The sequence below is a fragment of the Chelonia mydas genome, chromosome 4 (assembly GCF_015237465.2).
Source record: "Chelonia mydas isolate rCheMyd1 chromosome 4, rCheMyd1.pri.v2, whole genome shotgun sequence".
Taxonomy (NCBI): Eukaryota; Metazoa; Chordata; order Testudines; family Cheloniidae; genus Chelonia; species Chelonia mydas.
This window is the reverse complement of record NC_057852.1, coordinates 37,431,951-37,445,042: the sequence shown is the minus strand read 5'-3', so window position 1 is coordinate 37,445,042 and position 13,092 is coordinate 37,431,951. Positions and strand designations below refer to the sequence as shown.

The window sequence follows — 13,092 nt, the reverse complement described above, 5'->3', positions numbered from 1 at the left end:
GCTGACTAATGTGGAGCAAACAACTTGATCAATTAATTTAGCTTTATTTTATGCCCCATGGAATATCTGCAAGCAGATTTCACTTCAAATTTATTAGACTAATATTTTTAGATTTTTTGAAAAATGAGAAATAGTTCAATTTAAAAAAAAATGGAAAAATGAAAATGGGCTGTGGGGTGGGCGGGGAGTAAAAGGAAAAAAAAAGTAGGTTCTGGATTAAGACTTTAGAAGTAACAAATTTAAGAATGAAAGAGTATTCTCCCCCAATTTTCAATTTTGAAACTTTTGTGTTTGAAAAATGCTGAACAGCTGTAATAACTTAAAATTTGGGGACGTATCTTTTATCAGGTGTAAATGAATTTATTTTAACTGAGCTACACTTATTTATAACAGCTAAGGAGTTGGCCCTGATATTTTATGGATTAATAGTGAATCTTCTAATTTGAGCTGTGTGTAGTTGTGATTGGTCAGGTAATTCCCCTGGTGTGCCTATTCCTGACTGTAAGCAGTATGTAAGCATTTCCAGCAGAAATACTGAAATTCACTTCACACTTTACTTACTGTGAACATTTGTATCATGTCAATAAAATAACCTCCCACCTTAGTTTTCAAATGCTTATTTACAATGGGGGAAATTACATTTATCTATCTAGATCAGTCCATCTGTCTATCCATTTACGAAGTGCCAATCACATTTATACCTTATGTAAATGAGTATTCTGAGTTCCCTTATTGCATTCTGTATTTCAGATGCCATTGTAACAACATTATGCTTATTTTGGGGCCCTTATTCTGAGAGAAGCTGGACACCTGAAGTGATATTCTAGCTCAAGCAGAAGTTATGGGCTTGATGCAGGAACCATTTGGCAAAATTTTCTGGCCTCTTAAGCAGGAGATCAGACTAGATAATCATCATGTTCTTTTCTGGGCTTAAAAATCGATGAATCTATAAACATAGAAGTCCCATGCACGTAATACATAGGGAGAAAGAAGGAAATGTTATAGCCTCACAAAATTTTCATTTTGACACTGATCCTGCAAAATGTACACAATTGCTCAACTTTACTGATTTCATTGGGATTACTCTAGGTCTTAATCCCACAACATATGGAACACTCTGATCCCGATGTGCCAAAACACTCAAGCATGTGCCTAGAATTCTTACTTGATTGGTTGGTTAGGGCCAGAGTGCTTAGTTCCTTGCAGAACTGAATTCCTGGGGTGAAATTTGAAAAGTGTTACCACTGACTTCAACCATGCTAGAATTTCACCCCAGTGCATAAAATTAAGTATCTGTGTAAATCTCTACTGCATCAGGGCATTTGAAATTTTCTCCAGAGCAGCAGAAATAATTGTCTTTTTTTCCCCCTCAGAATCCATGTGACGATAAACGTCATAGGGATATCTGGTCCAGAGATAAAACTTGTTACCATCTTCCAAAATTTCTTGTGATTGGACCTCAGAAAACAGGTGAGAAATGGTGAATTGCAATGACTTGAACAGAGGGTGTGATTCTAAGCATATTGTAGCCCACTTTTTGGTGTTGTATATATTTATTTTGGAATAATGCGTGATAGAGTAAATTCAAATGTAAAGAGGTAATACATTCTGAATAGAAACCAATAGCTGCTGTTAACTCTTCCATTGCTTATGGGGAGAAAGTGGCTTGGATAAAATAGGAACTCTCTTTCCGAACCATCAGCCACTTTTAGAACCAAGCCCAGATTGTTATCACAGTACTCCGACCAGATGCATTGTTATATCTCACAAAAATGCCTATTCTCATGGGAATTCCAGCTGATTTTGCAGAATCAAGAGGCTTGTATAGTTTTGTTAATACCTTTCTTTGAAGTGGAAAGGCTCCTGAGGTCAAAATAGCAACACTTTGCAGTTATAATCCTTCCTATTAAACTAAAGGAATACTTTTTCCCTGGTAATTATGGAATTGGTTATGTTGGTGATAACTTTTGGGTGGGAGCAGTTAGTCTCATTACAAGGGAGGCTGCACATCAAAATACTAAGCTATGTTTCAGATACTGTTCCCATGCGTTATTCCAATGCAATTTTCAGAACGCAGGGTCAAATTCACCCCCCCTGCATAGGGTCAGCACAAGACTTGTGCCCTATTTTAAAATGGGATTTCAGTAGCACTCAGCTTCTGTACTGGCACTCTATGAATTAAATTCTCCCCATGTACAGAGAAGGTGCAGCATTTCATTCCACCACAATGAAAACAATGCAGTTAGAAAAACTAGAAACCAAATATGGCCAATTACCAGAACTCAGTATATACCAGTGTAAGGAATAATTTTGTCCTGATTACTTTCTCTGGAGTTGAAGGATAATAAGAGTTAAAGCATTTCACTCATGATGTTTTCAGTTAAATTATTTTATATTTTCTACAGTTGATACCTACCTCCTTTGTAAAGTGTTTTGAGATCTAAAGATGAATAGCACTATATAACAGCTAGGTATTTATATGGATCTCATGTAATCATTTTTCCCCAGAAACTGATTTAAGTTTTGTGTCAATGTGTTCTGCATTTAGCAGACATGTAATATGGAAGTAGTCAGAAAGTAGAGCAAACATTCACAACAAACACCCATTTTATTATGCTGTGAGACACAAAGATAAGAAAACTATTAAGAGCTCTGACCAAATACCTTCACAATGTTTGCAATCCTAATAAGAGTATTTATCACCTATATAGTTCCTTTCATTTGGGGATGTCAAAGTGCTATACAAACTCTAAGCCCAACAAACACCTCTGTGGGTTAGTATTATCACCATCTTACAGAAGGTGGAAGCCCAGGCAAAGAGAAGTTGCCCAAGGTTACATATAGACTACGTCTACACGTATGTGTGTGTAGAGTACAGACATGGCACCTCCCCAGAGTATGGGTATAAATAGCAGTGTAGACAGTGAGGCACTGCTTAGATGGATAAAGACATGTAGAACCTTAGGGTATATACCCTACACAGCTCTCTACACACACCCATCTACACTGCTGCTTTTAATAGTGTAGTGTCCTGCTGCCACCCCCTGGCCAGAGCCATTCACTGCCACATGTAGCTACACACCACAGTGTGGATGCGGCCTGTTTTTCACTGCTGCATGGAGCTATACATACCCTACGTGCCACTGACAATGTAGACAGGCTAGGATGAGTCAGTGATAGAGTCACTGATACACTGATTGCTGTTGCTCTCAGCATTAGGCATTATCTTGAGAACATACCTTTAAATTCCTGTTCTCTTTTAAAAAACAAAATATATATATATTTCTCAACCAAGTCACGATAAATCTCAACCTGGAGGTAAGACGTGAAAAAATCTTTAAAAAGATAGCCGTTTTAGATGGTGTATAATCCATTAATAGAAAGTTTAAAAAGACATTCTGCTGTAAGCTCAAGTGACACCACACTTTTCATTTCCAGTGGCAAAATAGCGAGTATGAAACTGTCTTTCTTAGTGATTCCTGCAAACAGGACATCCCAGCTACTTATGAATTTAAGCCTGGTCTAACTCTGTAAGCATCTACATTAAAATGTAGCTCCAATCGACGTAATTTGCCCACTACGCTGACTTAATATCTCCACCTCCGCAAGAGGCGTACTGCTTAGGTCAACGTAGTTAAGTCAACGCAGTGTCAGCGTAGACACTGTGCTGCTTACACTGGCTGTTGCTGCCTTTCAGAAGCTGTCCCACAATGCCCCACACTGATAGTTAAATTGGTGCTCCTGGTGAGGATGAACACCGTCGACACAAAGAGCATAGTGTGGACATGCAGAAGCGACTTAATTAGTGTAGTGGCCGTACGTCAATGTAACTTTGGACTTCTTAATTTTGTAGTGTAGACTTGCCCTTAGTCTAGTTTGGTGGGAACTAATGTTATCACTTAAGCAGAGGATATGTAACATCTAGCAATCCAGAGGAGATAAACAGATATTGACAAAGACTGAAAGAAATGAAAACAGTCCTACAATAATTATTTATGAAAAGCTGTACAAAACATGCTTTGTTTTAACATGAAATATGTTGCAAAAATTTAGGGCCAATTTCTGCCATTGTATGCACAAACATGGCTTCCTCTGACGTGAATAGAAACCTCACGCCTGCATCAGAGCAGAATTAGGACTCTTGAGAATGAAAGAGTTAATGACCACAGAACAAATAAACTTACATGTATTGTCTCTTCAAAGTTAAAACTCCAGCATGCTAACACATCCTTTCATTAATGAGAATGTATCTTATAAAAAAACACTTTTTAAATTTTTCTCTTCATTTGTGCATATTTGTTCAGAAATACTTGCTTAAATTTAAAAGCTTGAGATGTATCTTACCCTTCCTAACTATGTCAAATAATCCTGTGTCTTGGTTTTTTTCTCCTTTTAGGAACAACAGCACTTTATTTATTTCTCCTTATGCATCCTTCTATCATCAGTAATCTCCCTAATCCAAAAACTTTTGAAGAAGTTCAGTTCTTCAATGGAAACAACTATCACAAGGGAATTGATTGGTAAGAAGACGAACAGAAAAAAAAATGTCTCTTATTAACACATGCTAAATCACAATGGAACAATTATAGAAGTATATGTGACAACCACATAATTACCAGATGAATTTGCTATGTCTGGCACTATCAGAGTGAATTAGAACCTAATTCATAATGAAGGGACACTTAATCAAGTGTTGCCCTTAATTTTATTTAGATGTTACAATAACTGTCATAGTTTCTAGTAAACTAATATAATAGAGAACCCAATTCTGACTCCTTCTCCCCATGCTGTGTTATACCTTACTCTGCAATTTCATCATAATCATATTCATTTAATAGATTGTACAGCCCTTTCTCAGATTGTACTACTCGTAAAGTAGGGTCTAATTCTACATGAGTAAATGTGGCATAATCTAGCCATCGAGACTGCTTGTGGAGTAAATTACTATTCAGCATAACAAAGTGTGGCAGAATTGAGCCATTAATAAGGAACTTTAGATTGTCATTCCTCTCAGACTCATTAACGTGGGTTTTTAAATCTTTAAAGAAATTATTTTGTAACGATTCATGTACCAAAAGGTACTAGCTGTGGTCACACTTATAGTAAAGCTAATATGAAGGAAGAACATTGCGAAATATATGTATTTTAAAAGGCTAATCTTGAATTGTTTAAATCATACAAAACTGTAATATGCTGCAATGAAGAATAGAAACAGAACTACACAATATATTTTAAAAAAATCACTGAAAACAACATTATCACAGTGGCTACACTTAGTTTAAGAGAAATACTGAATTACTAGGTTAAAAATGTTGCGAAAACCCAGGAGACGGAAACGCTTCATTGTGTATTTTTTCATACTACATAATGAAGCATGTCTCATATTGCTATTGATATTACCAGCGTTCAGGTGCCTTTTATTAGCCTGAATTTCATTGCAAGATACATGTCTATTTTTGTAGTTTTTGTTTATGTCTGAGACATGTAGAGATTGTATCATAACAAAAGGTGAGGGAGGTTGCAGATTTATTTTGTTAATCCCAACATACATCTGGATGCATGGCCTATATCCATGGAAGCATTCAAATAATATATGGGATAATGAACCTATAGTGACATTGCAAGAACAAGAAGCAGAAGATAATTCTATATTGACTTTGTTTCTAAAACATCCATCTTGCTCTGCACAATACAAAGGACCAGCCCTTCAGCTGATGTAAATCAGTGCAGCTCCATTGACTGGCCCACAATCGGCAAATTAGATTAGAATTGCAATAACAAACATATCACAATTTATACCATGTTTTTCCATCTACAGCATTTTTATGTCTGCGGTGAGATTATAATCCCTATTTTGGCCTTTACACCAGGTAAAGGGACTGTAGTAGGGCTAGGGTCTTTAAAAGGCACAGATCCAGCCAGGATAGAATTTCTCCAGCATAGCAACTGAGGAAGACACGCAGGCTGGCATAGGGAGCATTCTGGGACTGAAGCATGTAGCACTGCTTGGATTCCAGACAGCACTGCTGCTATAGCTGTAACGCAAGCAGCCTCCCCCAACTACCCCTCCTCCTTCCCCAAAACTGTCTAATTTATGCCAGGGACCACTCCATTCCTCAGAGCAATGCAGAACTGGGAGGATGCAAAAGTGGCTTAAAGCCACATTATTCTCTCCTCCCACTGGGCAGCAGGTTCTTTGGAACACCTACTAGAAGCACAGTCTAGAATCTGACTTCACATCTTTAATCTGTACACACTTTGACTTCAGATTAGGAACGCTTAGATGTGAATCTCCATCAACACTTTTATTGTTAAAAATGCTCTCCTAGGAAAAAGAGTATTTCCAGTTATTCACTCAATATTCATTATAAGTACAATTAGTACTTTCCTTATCACTAGTGGAAATCATTGCCAATACAGTCACAATGTTCAGCTGTTCACACCATTGACCCCCTAGCCAGTGGTTGTTACTGTTACGACTTTAGAATGACTCTTTTGCCCAGTTGAGTTTTGATTTCTTCCATTTGTGAATTATGTTGGAAGATTAACATTTCCACGTGCTATGAAATGCAAAATATATGTATAAGACAATTTATTATTTTCTTAATTTGAATCATTGTCTCCTTCTCCCAGGTACATGGATTTCTTCCCTACCCCTTCGAATGTCACCACTGACTTTCTGTTTGAGAAAAGTGCCAACTACTTCCATTCTCAGGAGGCTCCCAGACGAGCAGCTTCCCTGGTCCCCAAGGCCAAGATCATCACCATTCTCATTGACCCATCAGATCGGGCATACTCCTGGTATCAGGTAGGGAATGGGCAATGAAATCAAAAGCAGAGAGTGGAAACTAATTCATGCCCCTTCCTAGGAGATGTTCCACAGGAGAGATGGGTTGGCCCCCAAAAAAGAAAATCAACACCTGTGTTTTAAAAAAAATGTTTAAACATATATAGCAACTTGACATATTTGTACAGACAAATGAAATAGCCAGAGCAATGCCAAAAGAGTCATCTATAAAGTTAAACTAGGCATGAACTAGAAAAATTCTGATACCCTATGATGAGGTTTGCAAATAACAATATAAAGCACTTAGTTCACCATGCCAGTTGACACTCCTTCCAGCCCCATCCTGAGCACATTCACAAAAGATTACACAAGTCATAAGGCAGAGGAGAAACAGGCCCTATGGTTGCATCTACATTGGCAGAATTTGGACTAGACTAGACATGTAATTCTCCATCAGTGTGGCTCCATCAATCCCAACAACTGGCAGAACTGTAGTAGGGTGATCATACGTCCTAATATTACTGGGACCGTCCTGATAGTAAGACCTTTGTCTTACATAGGCACCCATTACCCCCCGCTCCCGATTTTTCACACTTGCTATCTGGTCATCCTAAACTGCAGTCTGAGATGGTAGAAGGCTGTGTCTTGTCTACACCACAACTGCCAACTGTGCTACAAAGTGTAGAGCTGCACTGTGGCGACTTAAGGGTCCAGTTGTTCCTATTGTATATGCAGCTCTAGTGCCTGACTCTCCACTGCCTTGCACTAGCTGGTGCATACCTTTGCCAAGCGATTGCAAAAGTACGTGTGAAATGCTACCAGTTCTGAATGTTTCAATAAATTAGGCTCTATATGGTTTTAACATGGTCTTGTTGGTCTCTACAAACAGTTAACTGAGTGTGTGGGTAATATCCCTTCTTAGTAAAATAGTTGATTCTTAGATTTTTAAGGCTAGAATGGATCATTTGGTCTGATCTCCTGCATAATACAGGCCACATAATTTCACCAAGTGCTCTCCTTCCTCGAGCCCACAACACCTGAGAATGGAGAGAACCATAGATAATCTTCCATTGAAACAGCCATAGGTTTTTGGTTTGCCTTGGGTGGTTGGGTAATGTGTACGGTGATGGTGGTGGTGATGCTATTATTAAGGGTATGATAGCCATGACTGACATTTGAAAATGAGACCATTATTCATCTAGGATATTTCATTACAGTAACACAATAGCAGTGAAGCTACAATTTGCTAAATTCTTAACTATGTTTGGAAGTCTGAAATAGTACAGTTTTCACTTCTTTACTCAATTATGGCTTAATTTACTAGCTAATTATAGGTTTCAGAGTAGCAGCTGTGTTAGTCTGTATTCGCAAAAAGAAAAAGAGTACTTGTGGCACCTTAGAGACTAACAAATTTATTTGAGCATAAATAAACTAGACTGCTGAATTGGAATTAATTTGCAAACTGGATACAATTAATTTAGGCTTGAATAGAGACTGGGAGTGGATGGGTCATTACACAAAGTAAAACTATTTCCCCATGTTTATTCCCACCCCCCACCACCCCCCGCTGTTCCTCAGATGTTCTTGTCAACTGCTGGAAACGGCCCACCTTGATTATCACTACAAAAGGTTCCCCCCCCCCGCCCCCACTCTCCTCCTGGTAATAGCTCATCTTAAGTGATCACTTTCGTTACAGTGTGTATGGTAGCACCCATTGTTTCATGTTCTCTATGTATATAAATCTCCCCACTGTATTTTCCACTGAATGCATCCAATGAAGAGAGCTGTAGCTCACAAAAGCTTATGCTCAAATAAATTAGCTAATTATAGCTATTTGTCTCTCAATTTTGTATGCTAGCACCAGCGATCTCATGAGGACCCTGCAGCTTTGAAGTTCAATTTCTATGAAGTGATTACATCAGACCATTGGGCTCCCTCAGAGTTAAGAACTCTCCAGAAGAGATGTCTCATCCCTGGGTGGTATGCTACCCATATAGAAAGATGGCTAACTCACTTTCCCACTTCCCAGGTAATTTCCTGCTAGCCATTTCACAAAGCTCACTGATTTTGGGAACAACAATCTCAACTTATACCATTATTGCATATAAGCTTGTGATGCTTTTTCATTGATTTTTGGAAAAATTTCAAGGAAAATCTATATAAACAAATGCTTAGATAAAATTCATCTTTACAAAAACCCTACCAGAATACCTATTTCCTGACAAAAAACAGGTTAACACAATGCACACCTATGGATGCTCCATACTCTCAATCATACCTTCTGCCCCTCCAAAGAAAAATGGGTATGGAAGGAAAAGGTATATGTAGGGTAGTAAGCAACCTCCCCTGTGACTGCCTCATCTGACCAGGACTTAAAGAAACTCTGTGGTGAAACTAGGAAGCACAGGCTGTGTCTTCTAGTTAGTCTAAGTGCTAGAAAGCCAAAAAGATCTATAGAGTCTGTTTCTTTCCATGGCTGGCCTTTTCTGTTGCGTGGCCTCAAGTTGTACTACAAAGGGGGGGAAATAGACTAGACCCATTGTTAGTAAGTGAAAGGAGGACTGGGTTTGTCAGTGACTTGTATCTGCTCCCTTTAGTCCTGCTTCTCTTTTGATAAGCAACAAGTACCGGCCTACAAGCAGCATGGGATGCAAAGTTCAGAAAAAAATATGCCCGCAAGTTGGGGGATCTATGGCAGGAAGGACTTCCTGCAGAAAGTTGTTTACTCTCTCTGGTCCTGCTAAGGGAGGGGGACATAACGCTTCCCACAAATTTCAGAACATACATGGGATTCTGGGTCCCCAAGAGAACCAGGACTCCAATTACCTGTTTGCTTTCTCTGTTCTTAAGGCTGGGCCTCCTGCTCCTAAGACATATGTTAAAGTTTCTCCCCCCTGCAGTAGTTAATTTCATCACAGTGAACGCAGACCCTGCTGTTAAGCATGCACATATTTCTTGTAAAATTGGCTACTGCCATGTTTGCCTAGTTGCAGTGATTAATTTTACAAGATACTCAACAATGTGAACTCATTCTTTATAGAGTGCGTACAGAAAGTGCACTTATTGTGCTTACTAATGTGCACTCAAAAAAGTCAATAATTCATAAGCCCTCACAATAAATATGAAACACACCCATCCAAGTTAGTTATTATCTGTACAGTTCTGTACTGCAAAAGCTTCTATATATAACTTTACCAACTAGACTCAAAGTCCAGTTCAGCACTGAGGTAGCTTTGCATCAGACCAAATTTTGTTAACGTACTTTTGAAAGATCTGTAATAATTATATACTGATTATCAGATACTGTCAATCTACTGCATCTGCATAGTGGTTACTATTTAGTTACTAGATATGTATGTGCTTATTTCTCTGAAAGCTCAGTGTGTATTTTAATGCTTTTGAATATTTTGTATGTCTGACTTATCTAATCAAGCTTTTTTAAATCTGTTTTTCTCAGTATTCTGTAAATCTTTGAGATTTTTATTTTATTCTTTGCTTGTGCATGCAAAAATAACTATATTGGGGAGAACAATGTAGGCATCCAAGCGGTTCCCTCAGTTGCCAGATGCAAGACTATACCTCTCCAGCAAGAGGCAGAGCAGGAAGAAATTAAGGCTAGAAACAGCTGAATTGCACGACTGCTGTTGATGCCATATTATCTCAAATCCACCTTGCCTTCAGTTGTGTCACAGAGGAAGTGAGGTAGCTTAGTTTATTGAACTGAGTCTTTTGTCTTAAATGGACAATCTATCCTTACAGTTGCTAATTATTGATGGACAGCAGCTAAGAAGTGACCCAGCGACAGTGATGGATGAAGTGCAGAAGTTTTTGGGAGTCTCACCTCATTATAATTACTCTGAAGCTCTAACGTGAGTCTGTAACTTTAAACTCTTCTGTTGTATATGATTATGTACATCCATATATCCCACAGACAATTTATCATCAGTTACAAACAAAAAATTACATTAAAAGAATATTAAGTTTGCAAGGTCAAGCACTCAAAAATCAGCCCCCTTGGGTATATCCATTCTGATACAGTCTTTCATGATAAGATCACATACTATTTTACCTATAGGACCCCTGCCTCATTCAGTGCACAGGATAGATGGCACTCACTGAATGAACAACTAGTCCATTTCTCCCCACACCCATAGCTCAATGTGAGGCCCCAGAACTTATTTACTTCACACCATCCAAACTCTGCTCTGAAGACAGAATTATTAATTTCTTCATGGTTGTTTCTATGGTGCTCCTCGCTGTAGTTTTTGAGGACTTCACAAACGTTATTCAGGTTATTTTTCACAACAGCCCTGAGAGGTGATGGGGTATTATCCCCATTTTACAGATAGGAAACAGACACAGACACCAAAGTCATAAATATACAATAATCTTGCATGCCCAATTTGAGATGCATCTGGCCTGATTTTTGAGAGTTCTTAGCATTATATAGCATTTTATCTATTCAAAGCATAGCTCCCACTGACTTCTGAGCATTCACTGCAAATCAGCTGCGCCTCTGCAAATCAAACACTAGGGTCTCAAGTCAGGCACCCAGAAAATGAGGAACGCGCAATTAGTAATCACCTGTGAAAAGTATGGTTTAAGGGACTTGTTTAGCATCACACAGAAATTCTGTGGCAGAGGCAGTGATAGAATCCAGTTACCTAGTGCATCATTTAACAGCCTTAATCATGAGAGTTTCCCTTCAGCTGAAAGAGTCGTGTTTTTTGACATGGGCAAAGCAATGTATTTTTCCCTAATCTTGTGCTCAGAAATGGCTTTGCTGAAACTTCCCAAAAAATTCAGCCTGAAGAAAACATCCAACAGGGAAAATTTCAGCTGTTGAAGTTTGATGAAGTTATAAGAACAGAAAAGAGGATCTTATAATGGGAAGTGTCAGGCAGCCTTAAATATAGGCAACACTAGTTTCTCTGCCTATATTTACTGGAAGCTCATCCCCCAGTGTGAGGCCCAAAGGCAATCAGAGGAGTAGCCTACTGTCTAGTGTGCCTTTTATACACTTTCCATTGACTTCAATGGCCCTGGACTTCAGTGAAGTCCTTACAAAGGTGCCTGTAATGAGTTCAGTTCAGGTCTGAGATCTACACATGTAAGAGACCTGAAATATATAGATTTCCCCTGGATCACATGAAAGGGTGGTTAACTATCTCCCTGTCCTTTCCCAGTCCCTGCAGAGAGTTCACCATCAGCTCTTGGATCTCTGCAGGAATTTGGACTGGGTGGATATTAACCCTCCCAGACCCGCAGTAAATAAGGAAGACGCTTTTACACTGGGCCTTTCCACATTAGGGAACCTCACTTACAGCTGACTTCCAGGGGCAAGCTCTGTATTGGGGGTATTCCATGGAGCCAAGAAACCAACAGCCTCTTATGAAGGTGAAGGGCTACAGGGGCTCCCCAAATATTCAGCATCTGCTTGGGTGGTCATTTCCTCCTACAGATTCCTATGTCTGCAGGGCTTGGGGTAATAATCCATGTCCATTCCACAGTCAGGGAGGAGGAGAAGCAAATCCTACACTTTTCCATCTCCATAGGAGTGATACAGGGAGGAATGATACAATCATAGGAATGACATAACTCCAGCAGAGAAGTTTTCATCTCCCACACACCGCCTCCACTTTTACGTGAGGGTAATACTGCAATGGTTCCTCATCAACCTTTTCCAGAACAAACAACACTTGTGGGTTATACTGATCCTTATACTAAGTATAAGCCCAGAATTGTGCAGGCTTCTTTTTTTAAAAAAAAAGTCTCTTAAAAAACATTGCTTTTCAAAATAGCTTTTCCTAGGTAAACAGTTTCATTTTCTGGAATGTAATTTTGTAAGTCCTTGGTTCATAATGTGTACAAAGTACAGGCAGGAATTTTGAATACATAGCTAATCTCCTGATGTTTGCATACCTGCCACACTGCACATCTTCCGTGCCTTTTGTTATGTGTTCAATATATTTGGGGACAAAATTTTCCCTTCGGTAACTAAACTGAAGTCAGTGGAGTCACATACAAGGTATTAAGTTGGTCCATCACCTTTATTTAAACAGGAAAATGAGTTGTAAACAGTTCTATAAAATTGTACAATCACAGTTCAGAAACACTGAGAACACAAGTGTGTGGAGGAAACACACAGGTTTGCATGGAAGAGGAAACAACATTAAACAATGTGATAGCTTCACATTAAGAATGTCAATATAAAATCAATTGGATAGGCGCCTTCAAAGTCATTGCTGTTTATTAAGCATACAACACACATTTTTAAAATTGTCAGAATGCAAGCCAAGGATCCA

General features: G+C 38.8%; 1 protein-coding gene across 9 annotated transcripts in view; it reads left to right on the top strand.

Moving 5' to 3' along the window:
- NDST4 (N-deacetylase and N-sulfotransferase 4) overlaps window positions 1-13,092 on the top strand; it is a 253,236-nt gene that overhangs the window by 223,584 nt on the left and 16,560 nt on the right. For all 9 annotated transcript variants that reach the window (XM_043545412.1, XM_043545411.1, XM_037897103.1 and 6 more), the window contains exons 9-13: window positions 1,374-1,470; window positions 4,397-4,520; window positions 6,634-6,808; window positions 8,646-8,816; window positions 10,547-10,656. In XM_043545412.1, the coding sequence (XP_043401347.1) occupies window positions 1,374-1,470; window positions 4,397-4,520; window positions 6,634-6,808; window positions 8,646-8,816; window positions 10,547-10,656 (677 nt within the window). The remainder of the gene's footprint in view (window positions 1-1,373; window positions 1,471-4,396; window positions 4,521-6,633; window positions 6,809-8,645; window positions 8,817-10,546; window positions 10,657-13,092) is intronic.